This window comes from Trichosurus vulpecula, chromosome 3, assembly GCF_011100635.1.
Source record: "Trichosurus vulpecula isolate mTriVul1 chromosome 3, mTriVul1.pri, whole genome shotgun sequence".
Taxonomy (NCBI): Eukaryota; Metazoa; Chordata; class Mammalia; order Diprotodontia; family Phalangeridae; genus Trichosurus; species Trichosurus vulpecula.
The window spans coordinates 177,430,430-177,447,939 of NC_050575.1; the positions used below are offsets into that span (position 1 = coordinate 177,430,430).

General features: G+C 42.0%; 1 protein-coding gene across 1 annotated transcript in view; it reads left to right on the forward strand.

The window, feature by feature from the left end:
* The window catches only part of CACNA1B (calcium voltage-gated channel subunit alpha1 B), a 257,782-nt gene that overhangs the window by 145,681 nt on the left and 94,591 nt on the right, over positions 1–17,510 (forward strand). The window contains exons 22-24 of the mRNA XM_036750823.1: positions 12,269–12,395; positions 15,732–15,861; positions 16,920–16,979. Coding sequence (XP_036606718.1) covers positions 12,269–12,395; positions 15,732–15,861; positions 16,920–16,979 — 317 coding nt within the window. The remainder of the gene's footprint in view (positions 1–12,268; positions 12,396–15,731; positions 15,862–16,919; positions 16,980–17,510) is intronic.

Here is a 17,510-nt window from a genome sequence, read left to right on the forward strand (position 1 = left end):
TCAATTTGATAACCATTTATTAAACAATTGATACTACATATACTTGGTACTAGATACCAAACCAAAAAGGAGGCAAAGAACCCTTGTCTTCAGAGACCATACCAGCCTAGGCAAGAGATGAGGAAGGCCTGAAATAGGAGGCTGGCTGTGTGGGTGGTCCAGGGATATGTATGCATTTCAATTCACTTCAATTCAACAAGCATTTTTCAAGTAACTGCTACATTGGAGGCACTATGCTTTGCTTCAAAGCTTCAAGGACTAAAAGGAACAAATTCAGCTCTCAAATAATCCTGGGGGAAGCAGATTATAAGCATATAAATCAATGCAAGGGAAAAACTACCAAGGACTAGGCTGAAACTCTTAACCTGGAGTCCATGAACGTTTTTTTTCTTTTAAATACTTTGATAGCTCTATTTCAATACAAATGGTTTCTTTTATACTCTTCTGTATATTATTTTATACACTTAAAAACACTATTATGAGAAGGGGTCTGTCAGTTTCACCAGACTGCTAGAGGAGTCCATGACACCAAAAAGGTTAAGAACCTTTGGTACAGGGGGATCCAATAAAACTTCCTATGGGAGGGAGCACCTGACCTAAGTGAAGGAAGCTAAGGATTTGTGATGTATAAAAAGTTTGAGAGACATGGTTCCTGGGTAATTAATCATGCTAGTGGATAATTAATAAAAGGGGTCAGTGGCACTTTTTAATGCCAGATGGAACCTACTCAATGTGTATATGGCCTTGGAAGAGTGGGTGTACCTGAGGGTAGCAATCAACTCTGATCAGTTAACAATCAATGAGAGGAATGAATATTATAATAACAGATGGACCTATTCTAATGAGGGTCCGGGAGAGGTGACTGATCTCTCTTGCTCCCAGACTACCCCAGCCTCTGGCAGTCTAGACAAAGGATCTACCCTTCACCCAAGCCTAAGTAGAACACAAAGGGCTTCCTCACTAGGGTGGGGTCTGAAGATGATTGAGGAGAAAGTTAATCCAATTTCATTATCAGCAATGTCCTTTAGGTGCTGACTTGACCCTATAGACAGTGAGAAGATAGGAAGGGATTGGATCTCCTCCCATAATTGGTTATTTAATAATCATTTCTCTCAGACTCTAAGAGGTTGCAGTGATGAAGGAATGTATCTCAGGCACAGGGGATAAGCAGGTATAAAGGCATGCATCCAGGAGTTTGAATCCTGAGTTGGGGTGTGGGGTAGTGTACAGTAAGTAGACCAGTTTGGCAGGGGTGAGAGATGCATGAAATAGAGTCGTGTGAAATAAGTCTGGAAAGGCAGGCTGGAACCAGATTGTTGAAGACTTTAAATATTGAGATGAAAAGTTCTATTTTATCCTAGAGACCACAGGGAGCTACTGAAGATTCTTGAACAGAGGAATGATATGGTCAGGCCTATGCTTTAAGAAGATTATTTTGGTAGCAGTGCTGAGGATGGATTGAAGACAGGAGAGACTGCAGCAGGGAGATCAATTAGAAGGTTATTGCAATGGAAAAGAGAAAAGTGCTAGAGATGCTGTGAAAGTGGAATTGACAAGACTTGGCAACTGATTGAATGTGGGGAGCGAGAGAGAGGAAAGAGTGGAAGATTGATGCTGAGTTTGGAAACCTAGAAGGATGGTGGTGTCCTCAACAGAAGTTGGGGAATTCAGAGTAGTGGGCTTAGGAGAGAAGATAATGACTGTTTGGGATTTGTTGAGTTTGAATCTTCACACAAAGAGACTCAGCTTAAGGCATTTTATTTTTTGAAGGCCACCAGAGGGTCATCCTCCCACAGAATAGGGCTTCCCACTTGCTCGTTTGGCATCTTCCTCCTCATCCTTCTTGCCCTCTTACCTCTGTACCTCTCTCAGCTTCCTAGTCCCGCCTGCCTAGATCTCCTGGGTCTTGATAATCAATGAGGAGGGAATCGTAGTTTGAGATCATTGAACGTAGGTGATTGATGACAAGCTTTACTTTCTTAGTGTATTCATAGCTAGAAAAGAGTGAAATGGAAGATTCTTAGGGGGAAGGTGGTATGTATTTGTTGAGAGCAAAAATAGTCTCTTTTGGAAGAGGTTTTATTCTAATGGAGGTGGGAAGTAGACAATGAACAGGTGATGACACATTGCCAGTCTTCAAGTAATTCTATTCATGAAATGACCTGGATCTAGTTTTCATTCCATATGTATTTTCCCTGGAATTATTCAGAGCTTGAGAAAGGTCTGAACATTAAATTAGTGGAAGAAGTCTTACACATAAGCCAGAATTATACTTTACATTTATTTAGTGTTTCATTCCCCCCCCATATGTAAAAATAATGATTTAGCAAATCTCTCCTTCCTTCTCTTCCTCTTTCCCTGAGACAGTAAGCAATTTGATATAGGTTATATATGTGTAGCCATGCAAAATATATTTCCGTATTAATCATGTCGTGAAAGAAAAACACCAAAAAAACCAATGCAAGAAAAATAAAGTTTAAAAAAATAAAGGATGCTTAGATCTACTTTCAGATTCCATCAGTTCTTTCTCTGGAGGCAGATAGCATTTTTCATCATGAGTCTTTCAGAATTGTCTTGAGTTATTGTATTGCTGAGAAAAGCTAAGTCATTCATAGTTGATCATCATGCAATATCGCTGTTACTGTATACAATGTTCTCCTGGTTCTGCTTGCTTCACTTTGTATCAGTTCATGCAAGTCTAGGTTTTTCTGAAAGCATTCTACTTGTCATTTCTAATAGTATAATAGAAGCAAATTAATCTCTCACACATGTATTACATGTTGACAAGGGCCTTCAGTCCATGTCAAAGAAAAATTGGTTAAAAGAACTGGGAATGTTTTGCCTGGAGAAGAGAGGCTCAGGGGTGCCATGATAAGTCTTTATGTATTCAAAAGACTGTCACAGAGAGAAGGGATTAGACTAGTTTTATTTGTCCTGGGAGACCATCATCTGCAGCAGTGGAAGTTAGAAATAGACCAAGTTAGGCTTGATATCTGAGGGGAAAAAAGCTTCCTGACAATTTGAGCTGAAAGTGGATTTGGCTGCTTCAAAAGCCTCCTGTTCCGTGGACTCAATAACCATTTGTAGTAGGGATTGCATTTGGTTGGTCTAGAAGTCCCCTCCAATTCTCAAATTCTGGATTGTTTATAGTTTACACAGCACTTCATACTTTATAAAGCATTCAGGGAGTGCCACAAGTATCGCAAATGAGTATTATCTGAACAAGGAATCATTTGGAGCTGTACATGCAAGGTCCTACCATAAGTGAGTGAATATTCCCTTATTGTTCATTACTCACCATGTGTGTCCATGGGCAGATCTCTTCTTTTTCTGAGACTCAGTTTCTTCATCTGTAAAGTGAGGGCATTGGACTAGATGGTTTCTGATGGTTACATTTCTAACATTTTGTGAATCTATAATTAGAGTGTTTTAGGATGATCAGTCCTTGATGTGGTAGATTGGGGCTGAGGGACTGAGGATGGAGGCAGGGAGTCCTGTGAAGAGGATAAGGCAGTGATCTAGGTATGAGATAGTGAGGACCTGGACCAGGGGTGGTGGCTCAGGAGAGGACAGCAGACAGGACAGATTGGAGGGGAATAATGAAAGAAGATTTCATGGTTTAAAAGTTGATAGGGGTTATCTTGGTGAGCCTGGATGTGTGGAGGGTTCCTTGAGAAACTGGTGTTTTGAGTGAGCAGGGAAGGATGGTGAAACTAAAATCAGTACGGCAATGAGGGGGTTGTATTTCCACATGACTAACTCAGGTTGGTGTGCATCCTTGCACTGGGACCATAAAAAGTACACAGCAAATACTGAATTAAATTGGATTGGCTTGAGTTTAATTGAATTCCAGGCTTTTACAGTCTTAATATAAAAGATTCTCTACACAGACATAACAGGTGAGAGTAAGTCAGTGTCAGTGTGCCTCTGGTTCTCACTTTATAAGTCTGGGTTTGCAAGGTCAGACTTCAGGGGGCCATTTATTTCCTCTTAGATGCTCTGCTTGTATTTCATATTGGCTGCTACTAAGTGAATGGTTTTGTCTTTATTATGTTCTCATAATTTAAAGGGTTAGATTTCTCATGGATGATGAAAAAATGAGAGAAGGAGACTATCATAGTCTTTGCCATTCAACTAAAAGGTTTTTTCTATATAAAAACATAAGTCTTGATATTTTTTGTTTTTTTTAGTCTTTTTTGAGGGGGGAAGGCAGGGCAATTGGGGTTAAGTGACTTGCCGAAGGTCACACAGCTAGTAAGTATGTCAAGTGTCTGAGGTTGGATTTGAACTCAGGTCCTCCTGATTCCAGGGCTGGTGCTCTGCTCACTGTGCCACCCAGCTGCCCCCAAAACATGTCTTTAAAATGAAATAAAATTCATTAATATTTACAAAACATAATTTCATCAGAGTGGGTACTCCTGCCACTGACATTGATTGAAACTCCTGTTTGCCTCAGCTGATGGTTTCATGAGTCGTGGCCAAGCATTTGGTAATGAGCCTCCTTTAAATTTAGCTAGATTTATCCTTAGGATAAACAAAGAGATTTTAACTGGGCCTTTACTCAGAGTTTTTCCCAAATTGGGAGAACTGGCCACAGGATGTTTGTCTGGCACAACCATTGAGCCCTTAAAGTCATTTTTATGCCATAATGAAACATCTTAAGAAAGATATAATAACAATTAACATTCAATTAGAACAAGATTCAAAGAAATATAACACATGGTTTCATTAAGTATATTTCTTATGAACTGCCATCGATAACCACTTAATTAATTCTTTTAGTTGCAAACAGAAAACCACCTCCTGACTTTTCCTGAACTTTTCTTAAACTCAGGATCCTATCTGGGGAATATATATTGAGCCAGCTCCCGTCCTTTGGTTTTGGGGTGGTGTAGAGTCAGAAACCCTGAGAGTAGCTTCCACTGAAATTCCTGAGAGGCTGTGTAGGTGATTTGAGAGGATGTTGGTCAGTTTCCAACATGGTGCCTCTCGCCTTCACAGTTGTTTCCTAATGTGTTCCACCTCTCCCTTGGGTGATTGGGTGGTAAATCTGCTCTGACAGATAATAATGGATTTAATTTGTCAAATTGTATCTTATGAGTCAGTATATTTTATGAATGGTCCCAGGAAATCTGTCACTCCTGGGAGCTGAAGTATCAGCTAATGAAAATAATTAAAAATGAAAAACTGAACAAATGCGAGGAAGATAAAATCCTTCTACAGAAGGCTTAGTTAAAATGGAGATGGCAGGCTTTTCGACCTTCAGTGCTCTTGGTAGGTAGACCTCAGCCTATCATAGACAGACCTTAGAAGAGAAGGAAAAGGAAGAAAGGAAGGAGGAAAGTAGAATGTGGGTAAGGAGTTGGAGTGGTGAGATATGAGTGCTACCCCAACCACCTCCCATAGGGAGGGTCAATGGTACCTGTCCTTTACTATGGGCCAGACACTGTGCTAAGCAGTGGTGATCCCATGATAAAAAGTGAAACACTGCTTGCCTTCATGGAGCTTAGGTTCCAAAGGGAAAGATTATAGATATGTGCATATGTGTATATATAGTCATAATATACATATGTATGTACGTACACACAAAATAAATACGAGATAGCTATCAAGGAAGTTAGGGTCTTGTTCTCTGGTCAATTTCTTATGTCTTTAAGGAGAAAGGGGACAAGTTAGAGAAATTTCGGGAATTTCTCAATTGCTAATAAAGGCAAGGCAGTGTTCCTATTAGCTGTTTGCAGCTTTCCTGCTTGGGAGGGTGCACTCAGGAACTGTGGTCAGCTTGGACGCTGAAATCCTCATGTTCATGTTCATTCACAACCACAAACCACAGACCTGGATCTCTCCATGCGAGGGATGGGTTCATTTCCTAACTGATGGAGTAGCAACTCTAAATGAGTTCCTTCCCAATTCAGTCACAGCCTGACAGTTATGTCAAGTTGCCAAATTCTGAATCTCTGAGCCCAGGTGGGATGAGGGCATCAGGTTTGGTACTGAGAGAATGGCATTTTTGTCTATGATACCTTCACCCTGTAGGGGCTACTCTTAAAGCCTGCCTTGTTTTCCCTGATTATCTACAATGACCCTGTCCTCTGGGCCCTTATCTGAACCTGGTTGGAATCAATTTATATTTTCAGCTACCATCAACTCGGTGGGCACTGAAATCCTTATTAGTTACCTGCTGTGAAAAGTAATATTTTGATTTGTCCAGAAACCATCTCCTTCAAGTTTTACTTATATAAAATTGGGGCTAAGAATAGCATCTGCCTCCCAGGGCTGTTGTGAGGATCATGTGAGATAATAACTGTAAGGCTTTTAGCACAGTGCCTGGCACATAGTGAGTGCTGTATAATGTTAGCTGTTGTTGTTGTTATCACTTCCCCTCTCTATGCCCAGTGGACCACCCTCTGCACTATATAAATGTCAGCTATTATTATTATGTAGTGAACCTTTAGGCATCCAAGTTGGGAATGAAAAGGAAGCCATGATGTCTTAGGTGAATGGAGGAAGCTATGTCTCCTTTATCCTCCACAATCTAGAATAGGAGTTGACAATTTGTGGTGTGTGTGCCCAATTATGCTACCATATGGTAAACTAGATTCATTCATTCACTCACGCATCACACTTTTATTAAATGTCTATTGTGAGCTTGTTCTGGGTGCTAAAGGAAATTGCTAATTTAACTAAGATGTGGTCCCTGCCCCCATGGGGCTAGTAGGGAGATGAGACCCAAACAAATAATGGCCCCTGAGTGTATTAGAATAGTACAGAAAAGGGGAGAGAGGGCTATGTGGAGTCCATGAAGAAAGGCCATTACCAATTGAGGGAAGCAGGGAAGGCTTCACAGACAAAGTGGCTTTGAATTGGACTTTAAAAGATGGGTGAGAATTCAACAGGATAAAAAGATGAGGGAAGATATTCTAGGGATAGGGAAGAGGCAAAGGGAAAGCAAATGCATGGAGGAGGGAGGGAGCACAACAGGTATAGCATGGGCGGGCAATAATCCAATCATATTACTAGTATAACCCATGGGTATGGCATCTACCATGGCATCCACATTCTTCTCTCTTTGGAGCTGGCACAACCTCCTTCAGCATCACTTACATATCAAGTCTGGGTCCTCATTCTTGGAGAGTGAGGAGTAACCCTGGTATGGAAGAATATCCTCTTGACTTTCCACTATAACTCCTGAGCTACAGTATGCTTTCCACTTACACAGATCAGTAACAATAACACCATTGACTTTTAAAAATTTTTATTTAAATTTTTTGTAATTTATAATCGCTTATTTTCTCTCCTCCCCGCCCCATAACTCCCCATTTAAAAAAGAAAAAAGAGCAAGAAAACTCGTAGATCCAATATGCATAGTCAAACAAAATTGATTCCCAGAGTGGCCATGTCTGGCAACATATGTCTCGTTCTGTATCTCTTTGTCAGCGGGTGAGTAACATTCTTCACCACGAGTCCTTTTTGGTTGACTGTTACGTTGGCCAATTTTTATAATCTATGCACCATCGTCGTTGGCCAAGTCTTTCAAAGTTGGTATCTTTACAGAGTTATAAAAACAACTAGCTAGCACAAGGAGGTGACAAGCTAGGTGGCAAAGTAGAGTCCTGGACCTTGAGTCAGGAAAACCTGAGTTCAAATCCAGCTTCAAACTTACTTGCTGTGTGACCCTGGGTAAGCCACTTATCTTCGATCCATCTCAGTTTCTTCATCTGTGAAATAAGGATGATAATGACACCTACCTCTCAGTGATGTTGTGAAAATAAAATGGTTTGCAAACTTTAAAGTCCTTTATAAATGCTGGCTGTTGTTATTGTGGCGACTTTTTGGTATATCAAACGCTGTCCTGGTTCTGCTAATTTTGCTCCGCCTCATTTTATACCAGTCTTCCCAGATATCTGTGAAACCATCCTTTTCATCGTTCCATATAGCACAATTATATTCAATTACATGCCAATATAATAATTTGTTCATTTGTTTACTAGTTGACGGGAACCTTCTTTAGTGTCCAGGTCTTTGCCACTATAGAAAGAGCTGCTATAAATATTTTTGTATATATGGGACCTTTTCCTCTTTCTTTGACCTTTTTGGAGTACAAGTCTCATAGTGGTATTGTTAGGTCAAAGAGTATACACATCTTAGTAACTTTTTGGACATAGTTACAAATTGCTTTCCAAAACTGCTAAACCATATCACTATTCCCTCAACAATGCATTTGGGTACCTTTTTTTCCTGAAGGTCTTCCAGCATTTGTAACTTTCCTTTTTTTTTGTCAACTTTGCCAATTCAGTGTGAGAGGGAAACTCAGTTACTTTAATTTGAATTTCTGTAATTATTAGTAGGGCAGCTAGGTGGCACAGTGGATAGAGTTCCAGGCCTAGAGTCAGAAAGACTGGCGTTAAAATCTAGCCTCAGGTACTTGCTAGCTGTGTGACCTTGGGCAAGTCACTTAACCCTCTTTGCCTCAGTTTCCTCATCTGTAAATTGAGCTGGAAAAGGAAATGGAACACCACTCCAGTGTCTTTGCTGAGAAAATGCCAAAAGGGGTCATAAAGAGACAGACATGACTGAAATAACTGAACAACAAAAAATTATTAGTGATTTGGGTCATTTTTTAATATGACTATTGATAGCTTGGATTTTGTCCTCTGAAAACGGTCTGCTCAAATCCTTTGGCCATTTATCAATTGGGGAATGGTTTTTATTCTTATAAATTTGAATCAGTTCCTTATATATCTTGGGTGTGAGACTTTTATCACAGAAACTTGCTATAAAGAATTTTTTTACTTAGCTGTTTATTTACTTTTTTATTTACTTGTTTACTTACTTTTTTACTTAGTTGTTTTCCTTTGAATCTTAGCTGCATTGGTTTTATTTTTATAAAAACTTATAAATTTTGTGTAATCAAAATTATCTTTTATCTTCTATGAACCTCTCTGTCCCATATTTGGTCATGAACTCTTCCCCTATTCATAGAACCAAAATAGAATTTCTTCCTTAACTCCTCTAATTTGTTTATGAATTGACCTTTGATGTCTAAGTCATGGATCCAACATAGAGCTTATCTTAGTACATGATGTGACGTGTTTGTCTAAACCTAATTTCTGCCAGACTGCTTTCCAGTTTTCCCAGCAGTTTTTGTCAACTACTGAGTCCTCCCCCCAGTACTTGAGGTCCCTGGTTTTTATCAAATACTAGTGTACTAGATTCATTTGACTCTTAAAAGTGAAAAATTTATTAAATGAGAAGGCCAAAGCAAGAATAATAATAGTGTAATACTTACTCAATAGAATGCAAAATTAAAAATAACCAAAGAAAACCCATAAACCTCAGTCATACTCTCCCAACGATGAACATACACAGAGGAGAGTGGAAACACCCTTATAAAAACCTAGCATTGGGACATATGAATAGGAGATCCATATCAGAACAGAATGCCTAGAACAACTCATGACTCTGGTCTCTGGACTTGGACGTTGATGGTTGCTTTTAAGCAAGTCTACAGTCAGGAGTGGGGAACCTGCAGCCTCAAGGCCACATGTGGCCCTCTAGGTCCTCAAGTGTGGCCCTTGACCGAATCTGCTCAGTCAAGGGCTGCACTTGAGGACTTAGAGGGCCACAAGTGGCTTCAAGGCTGTAGGTTCTCCACCTCTGGATACCAAGAATGACTTGCTTCTCTTCTGAGATTCTCTGCCTTCTTGCCTGAAGAAAACTTTTTTCCCCACTACTCCCAGCCTTCTGAAACAGCATGAAGCTCTTTCAATAAAGCAGACACATCATACTGTTTCAGATAAACAATCAACCTAAGTCTGGGGTCTGTAGCTTTCCACTCTGTTTCCTTGGCTGGGTGTAAAAATAGGTTGTTTTTTTTTCAGCGACAAACTGCTTCCTTAAGCCAGAGAACTACAAAGCTTCTCTTTGATCTGCTCTCTTGAGCTCTGAGGACTTTCCCCTTCAAGCTAGAGTGGGCAGTAGAAGGCAAAGCAATTTAGACCTTGGGGGTTGGCTTCTTTCAGGCTGAAGATCTTCCTAAAGGAGGAATGTGGAGGAACCCAGCCAGGTCTTCACATAGCAGGATTCTCCAGCTCCCTGGAGCAGCTACAAAGCTCTCCTCCAAACAAAATAGTTCCTAGCTCTGCTTTCAGGACCCGTCTGTCCTCGGTTAGCTCTCATAGTGTAGATGATGCTAAAGAGGGATGTGGACAAGCCCAGCCAGCTCTTCTCACTCCATCTTATTCTGTATTAATCATTTTGCTTTATGTGACCCTCCAGGAATTGGTTTCCTTCAGTGTCTTTTCAAACCCCCTTTTATCAATAAAAAAGACTTAGTTGCTGAAAGTGGAGGATTCCAGAGTCCTAGGAACATGCTCCTCCCTTGTCTGGTCATATGGGCAGTTCTTTTTGATTTAGTGAAACTAGCTATACTGATACTCCCTTATCTATGTTTCTTACATTTTCTTTTAACAAGTAGACTATTTTTCTTTGTATAGCCACCGGTATTTTAACGAATAACTATTGTTTTCTTTGTCTCATATAATATGTGAATATTGCTTGCTAAACTGCGAATAGTATATTCCCCATCAACTGCTTGTGGAGAATGCCGTAAATTTTGATGGCCAGCAGCTGCCCACTTGACTTGGGGTTTGCTGGCTAAGTTTTTCTTTTTCTTTCTTTCTTTTTCTTTCTTTCTTTCTTCCTTCCTTCTTTTCTTTTCCTTCCTTCCTTCCTTCCTTCCTTTCTTTCTTTCTTTCTTTCTTTCTTTCTTTCTTTCTTTCTTTCTTTCTTTCTTTCTTTCTTTATGTCTCTGTCTCTCTTTTTCTTTCTTATTGCAAAACCTTAAACCCAGTTCATTCTGAACCTCATAGATTGGACGACAATAGGTCCCTGCCCAAGCTCCACTTGGGGCCCTCCTGGCTTAGAGTGAATGTCAATGGTAACTGTTTCTCTTTGGAACAGCAACCCTGAGGGTCTTCCCCTCCCAGCTTGTTTTTTTTTCCTTTATTTCTAATTAAAGGGGCCATGCCTTAACTCACTTCTTTGAAAAGGCCTATTCACTCTTAGCCTACAAGGGCCAGAGTCTCCCATTGCATCCTGAGTCATCTCCAGTCATCCTGATGACTATCTGTTCACTGGATCCAGATGGCTCTGGAGGAGAAAGTGAGGCTGGTGACCTTGCACAGCCCTCCCTCACTCAAATCAAAGTCAACTGCAAGTCATATCATCATTTCCCTGATGCCATGGTCCTCTTCAAAAATGAAGGACAAACACAACAACACAATAATAAAACCTGTTTCTGATTCATTCTGGCTTATTGGCATTAGCTAGTCAAATTGAGAAATAAATTCATGCAAAATAAGCAAAAACAATATGCAGTTTTCCCATTGTCTCCAAATAGTTCTTTGATTGATCATTTTTCAAGTATAGCCTTCAAAACCTAACTCTTAACTTGAACTACTGGGTAGATTGTTTTTTTTTTTACAGGCCCAAAGGGCAGGACTGATTCTCTCAGCCAATCCCTAGATGCTGTCTGTGTAGCTTCACGGATGACAATAATAATATTCCAGTACTCGAAAGACCTGTAATTCCTTCAGAGTGGGTACTCCCTCCAACAATGCAGATTGCAACCCCTTTGTACCTTAGTAGATGATCTTCCTGTGGCAAATCTGGTAATGAACTTCTTAAACTTAGCTTGACTGGTTCTTGAACAGTAGACCTTCAGTCCATCACTGGGATTGTACTCCAAGTCTTTCCGGATTGGTTGGACCTGTCAGATCTGACCTTCCACAGTCAGAGTCACCCCCAAATCACAATTAAGGCATTACAGCAAGACTTTATTGGGAGGACAACATGAGCAATTAATTTCAAGAGCAATAATAGAACTTTACATTTATACAGTGTCTTACAGTTTCCAAGAAATTTCATATCCTTTATTTTATTGGATACTAACAACACTGTGAGGTTGTTATCACCATTTTATAGTGGAAAAAGGAACTTGAAGAGGTTAGGTGACTTATCCAAGGTCACATAGTTTATAAGTAGTAGAGACAAGGCTAGAACCTAAATCTTTTGATTCCTAATCCAGTGTACTTTCCAGGAGTTCTTTCTTCCTTTCAGATTGTGCCCCCAAAAGGGAGAGGAGCCCCTTAGTCTTTCCTTTTGCCTCAGGGTGATGTTGGGTCTGCTGGCATGTAGTGAACTAGACCTGTGGCCTCTGGGGGCATGTTATTGACCTGTGCCTGTTGATTCTTTTTTCTTCTTATAGTGAACAATGTTGACTTTGAAGGCAAAGTGGAAGAGAAGAAGGACGTGGAGGCCGGTGATGCGACAAGGAGTGGACCCCGCCCAATTCTCCCCTATAGCTCCATGTTCTGCTTAAGTCCCACCAACCTGTAAGATTCCCCATGAACTCCTATATGTATGTACTTGTTTGTGGGCTATGCACGTGTGTGGAAAGTTGCCTGCCTGACCTTTGGTGGAGGTAGCAGAGCCAGCCTTCAATATATAGATTTGAAACCATCCACCCAAATGGGCTGTAACTGAATGGCAAGTATTGAGCTTCCATGTACCCTGCCCTGGGCTGGATGTTCAGTGGATACAGAAGAAGTATGAGACTTGGTCTCTGCCCTTAAGGAGCTGACACCGTAGTTGGGAAGACAAGCCTGACTCACAGGATATGACTGTAGGACAATGAAGTGTTTGCCAGTCTAGCCCTTCCTTTCTGTTGCTCCTCTCACAGGGGTCAAGGATTTAGGATCTTGGAAGGACTTTAGTGTCTTCTCGACTGGGTTGCATGGGCTTACCTAGTATATCAGGTTTTGGCAGTTTTCTCCTCATCCAGACCTTGAGATTTTGGGCATGCCCACCAAGTCCTTCAAGGACGTCCTCTGAGGATGGAGCCACAAAAGATGCTATTTGAGTGTCAGATTAAATAGTGTAGATTCTTAAGTGCCAGAGGTCAGAGGTGAGAGAGGTTGCTGTGGGCTGTAATGGCCAGGGAAGGCTTCTTAAGGAAGGTGGACCTCGAACTGGACCTTGAAGAATAGGTAAGATTTGAATGAAAGGAGTTCATTCCAAGTGTAGGAAGAGAGAGAGAGAGAGAGAGAGAGAGAGAGAGAGAGAGAGAGAGAGTGAGTCTGTGTGTGCGTGCGTGCGCATGTGTTGGGAGTATAGTGATAGAGACAGAAGATCAACTCAGATGAAGCACAGGGTCAGTCAGTCAGTAAGCATTTATTAAATGTCTGTTATGTGTCAGGCACAGGGCTAAGTGCTGGGGATACAAAAAGAGGCAAGAGTCCCAGCCCTCAAGAAGCTTACAATCTAATGGGCACATATAGGGTTGGGGGCAGGAGGAAAGTTTGGAGGTGAGGCAGGGACTAGGTGATGTAAGGCTTTGAATGGCAGGCCTTAGACTCAATGCAATAGGGCACATAGTAGATCCTTGAACAAAGGAGTGACATGATGGAGACTATGCTTTAGGAAGTTTGTTTTGATTGAATGGGCAAGACAGATTAAATGAGGAGGGAGGGACTTAATATCTTGGAAGACAGGCTGCCTGAGCCCTCCTATAACAACCATTTGCTTTACCGTTTTAATCTCCTCGGCCCTCTAAGCACAGATGTTCCCTAGGGCTCAGTTCTGGTTCTTCCCTCTTCATATTTGCTCCCTCAGAGGTCCTGCTTTCACAGACACAGCCACCAGCTGAACTCCAGAGCTCTGAGTCATTCTTACCTCCTCTTTCCCTCACATCTGATCAGTCACCAAGGTCTATTCATTCTCTCCCTTTTTGGTCTTTCTCCTCCCTCCCCTCCTCTCTATTCCCATGATCCCATGCTGGCATATGCTACTATCTGAAGACTGTGTGATTCTGGTACACACTTGTATCCACAGTCTGTCCATGCACACCTGTATCTGTGGACCACACCTATGCCATATCTTTGTTTTGTACCTATTGTCATACGCCCATGTCTATTTTATGTTGAGTCATGTCTGACTCTTCATGACCCTGTAGACCATACTGTCCATGAAGTTTTCTTGGCAAAGATACTAGAGTGGTTTGCCATTTCCTTCTCTGCCGGATTAAGACAAACAGAGATTAAGTGACTTACCCCACAGTCTCACAACTAGTAAGTGTTTGAGGCTAGATTTGAACTCAGGTCTTCCTTATTGCAGGCCTAGCACTCTATCTACTGAGCCACTGGGCTGCCTCCTAGGCAAACAGGGTTAATTGACTGACCCAAGGTCACACAGCTAGCAAGTGTCTGAGGCCAGATTTGAACTTGGCTCTCCCTGACTCTAAGCCTAGTGCTCTATCCAGTGAGTCTCCTAGCTGTGCCTGTAGGCTGTACCTAATACCACATACCTGTATGTGCAGAACTGAAGCATGGGCATACCCATGTCTGTGGCCTGTATGCATTATCACATGCAGACCTGTGGTCTGCACATGCTGCCACATAGCTATACGGGTATGTATAAACTTCTACAGATATGGTATCAGGAAAATTTCCGAGTCAGAACCATGGGGCACCCACCCAAGTTCTTGCTATGACGTGGGCAAAGGGTTTTGTTTTAGGAGAGTGATATTTTTGTCTGTGACATTACTCTCACGCTGCAGGTAAGGCTCTGAAAACTCCTTGTGTCTCCTAATTAACCATTTGGGGGTCTGTCCTCCAAGACCTTACATGAACCTTGCTGGAATCAATTTATATTTTTATCTCCTATCAACTCTGGAGGGCACCAAAATCCTTATTTATCACTTGCTGTGAAAAGTAGCATTTTGATTTTTCCAGATATTACCTCCTTCAAACTTCACAGGAGGTCTGCGAGTCTAATCCTGCCCCTTCCCTGCGTTCTGGAACTGCTTCCACCTTCTCCATTCATCAGCTCTGCTCTCTTTTCTATCCCAAACTGGAGACTGAACCTTTTAGGCTTCAGCCTAGAATGTGAGATATCCAAGATAGAAGACAAAGGTTGTAGGGTTAAGATGATGGCACTGACTCTGGAGTGGTCATGCTTGACAGATGTAAACAAATTGGAAGCTGGGTTTTATTTTTAAAAATAATTTATTGGTACCTTTTTCTAGCACAATCACAGAGGCTTTTCTCAATATACCTGTTCATCCTCACCCCAGATTGAATCTTTCCTTTTAACAAAGAAAAATGGTTAAGCAAAAATTGTCTATAGTATACGTAACACTCTATATTTGTTGTCCCTTATCACTCGGCCAAGAGAGAAAAGAATTTTAAACTATCTGTTCTCCAAGACCATTACTATTAGTTTGGAAGCTTTATTTTAGGGAAGAGGACTTTCATGGGTCAAATGGGAATTATGTAGGAAAGGGGGGATGAGGAGAAAGTAAAAAAGGAAAGAAAGGAGGAGGAGGAGAGACAGAGAAAGAGAGGCGGGGGATATCATCGGAGGGTGGCATTTTTTCTTAAGTTCCTAGGATCATTGGCTTTCCAGTCATCCTGATGTATTCCACCCCTATTCTCCTTCACCCATGGATACCTTACAACCCTCCCCTCTTCTCCCATGCCAAATACCAGGCACCTAAGACTATCTGGCCATTCATTTTGGGGGGACCACCCCATCCATGCAGATCTTTAGTCCCACATAGCTCTGATGTCTGTAGCAGAAGTGGTCCCTGGGATGGTTCTGTGGACAAAGTCCCTTGTCCCTTTAGGGAGTATGGACATTCCTCTGCTCATTTCTTTGCCTTTATCCTCCAGGCTCCGGCGTGCTTGCCACTACATAGTGAATATGCGTTACTTTGAAATGGTCATCCTTGGGGTCATCGCCCTCAGCAGCATTGCCCTGGCTGCTGAGGATCCGGTACTGGCCGACTCGCCCAGGAACAATGTGAGTGGCTGCTGGTAGAATGTCTTCCTTCTGTCTTCCTTCCAGCAGGCCTGGGATGCTCCCTGATAAAAATGTAGAGGCAAGAGGAGGACATGTCCCAGGACTAGGGGCTGGGCAGAGGCAGGGTTAGAAAAATAAACCATAAGTCCTAGAGCTGAGACATTGGAGGTCATCTAGTTCAAACCCATTCTACAGATGAACAAACTGAGGCCCCAAGGAGTTTAAATGACTCCCCACAAAATGGTAAGGAGCAGAGCTGAGATTTGAATCTAGTTCCTGAGACTCTAAATTCAGCTTTCTTTCCATTACACCAGAGACGAACAGTGATTAGCCCAAAGTCACTCAGTAAGTTAGAAGGCAGAGCAGGCAGTTAATTCATCTTCGCTCCTAAGTTTCACTGCAGTTGAGTGGTTGTTCCCAGGTAAAGAGCCCACCTGAGTTCTGGGAGGGGTTCTCAGCTGTGGAAGCTCCCCTCCTTTTCCAGATTATGTTTTAGGAAGCTCGAATTCCAAAACACAAGACTTCTGAGGCCACAGAGCCGAGAAGAGCAACCCCAGCAGATGCTTCAGTGATGCTTTAGAGAGCGGTGTCAGGCTCAGATAGAAACAAGGGCCACCCAATATCCCTGTGGGCCATGTATTGACCCTAAAAACCATGTACTAACATTCTCTCTGTTGGAGTGTATTTTTATTTATTTTATGATTTCCCAATTGTATTTTAATCTGGTTTGTGTTTTACTCTGGAGTGTTGTGGGCTGCATATTGGCTACCTCTGCTCTAGACATACAAAGTGCTTTCTGAATGTATGCCTCATCGGACCCCTTTGAAGCAATAGTATTGGAATTTTTTAATCTCATGTTTGTGGATGACAAAACTGAGGGTCAGAGAGATTCATACGGTAGGTGATAGAGTTAGGAGTAGAATCCAAGTCTTCTCATTCCAAACCTAGGGCTCTTTCCAATAGAACGGTTGTTTCTCAAAACAATGCAATGAGCCCTGCCGAAATCACCTTCCGTGTGCTCAGCCTCTGAAAAGGAATCTTCGCTTGTTGTTCCTTAGGTTCTCAAGTACATGGATTACATTTTCACTGGGGTCTTCACCTTCGAGATGGTAATCAAGGTAAGACCCAAGATCCCCCACCACCTAGGGTCACACAGCTGCTCACTGGGGTCTGAACGTGACAGGCCATGCACGCATGGGTCTGAGGGTTAGGATCTTTTGCTCATGGGGACAAGGACAAGCATATGTAGATTTCCTTAGTTAATAGCAACTGAGCCTCTGAGGATTGGCATTGTGGACTAGATGAGCTCCGAAGCCCCTTCAGCCCCAGGACTAGAGGAAATCATGCACCCTGTGTGTCCCAGGATGCCCAACGTAGCTTTGTGGTGAGCTGTGCGTACAGTGTAGCTACTATGTGTCTGTGTCTGTTGGAGCCCCTGGTTTGTGTGTATATGCATGTATGCATGTGCCCCCGGCAGCCCCTAGGGGAGGAGCCTTGCTCCCCAAGCAGTTCCAAGGTTTTCAGTCTCCCTCCTACCCCCATGTGGGAGAAAGAGTCAAACAGGACAGAGGTAGAGACAGTTAAGGGTCTCTGGCGGCTCTGGGATATGGGTTGTCCTCAAGTCTAGCCCACATAGGGCATTCACTTAT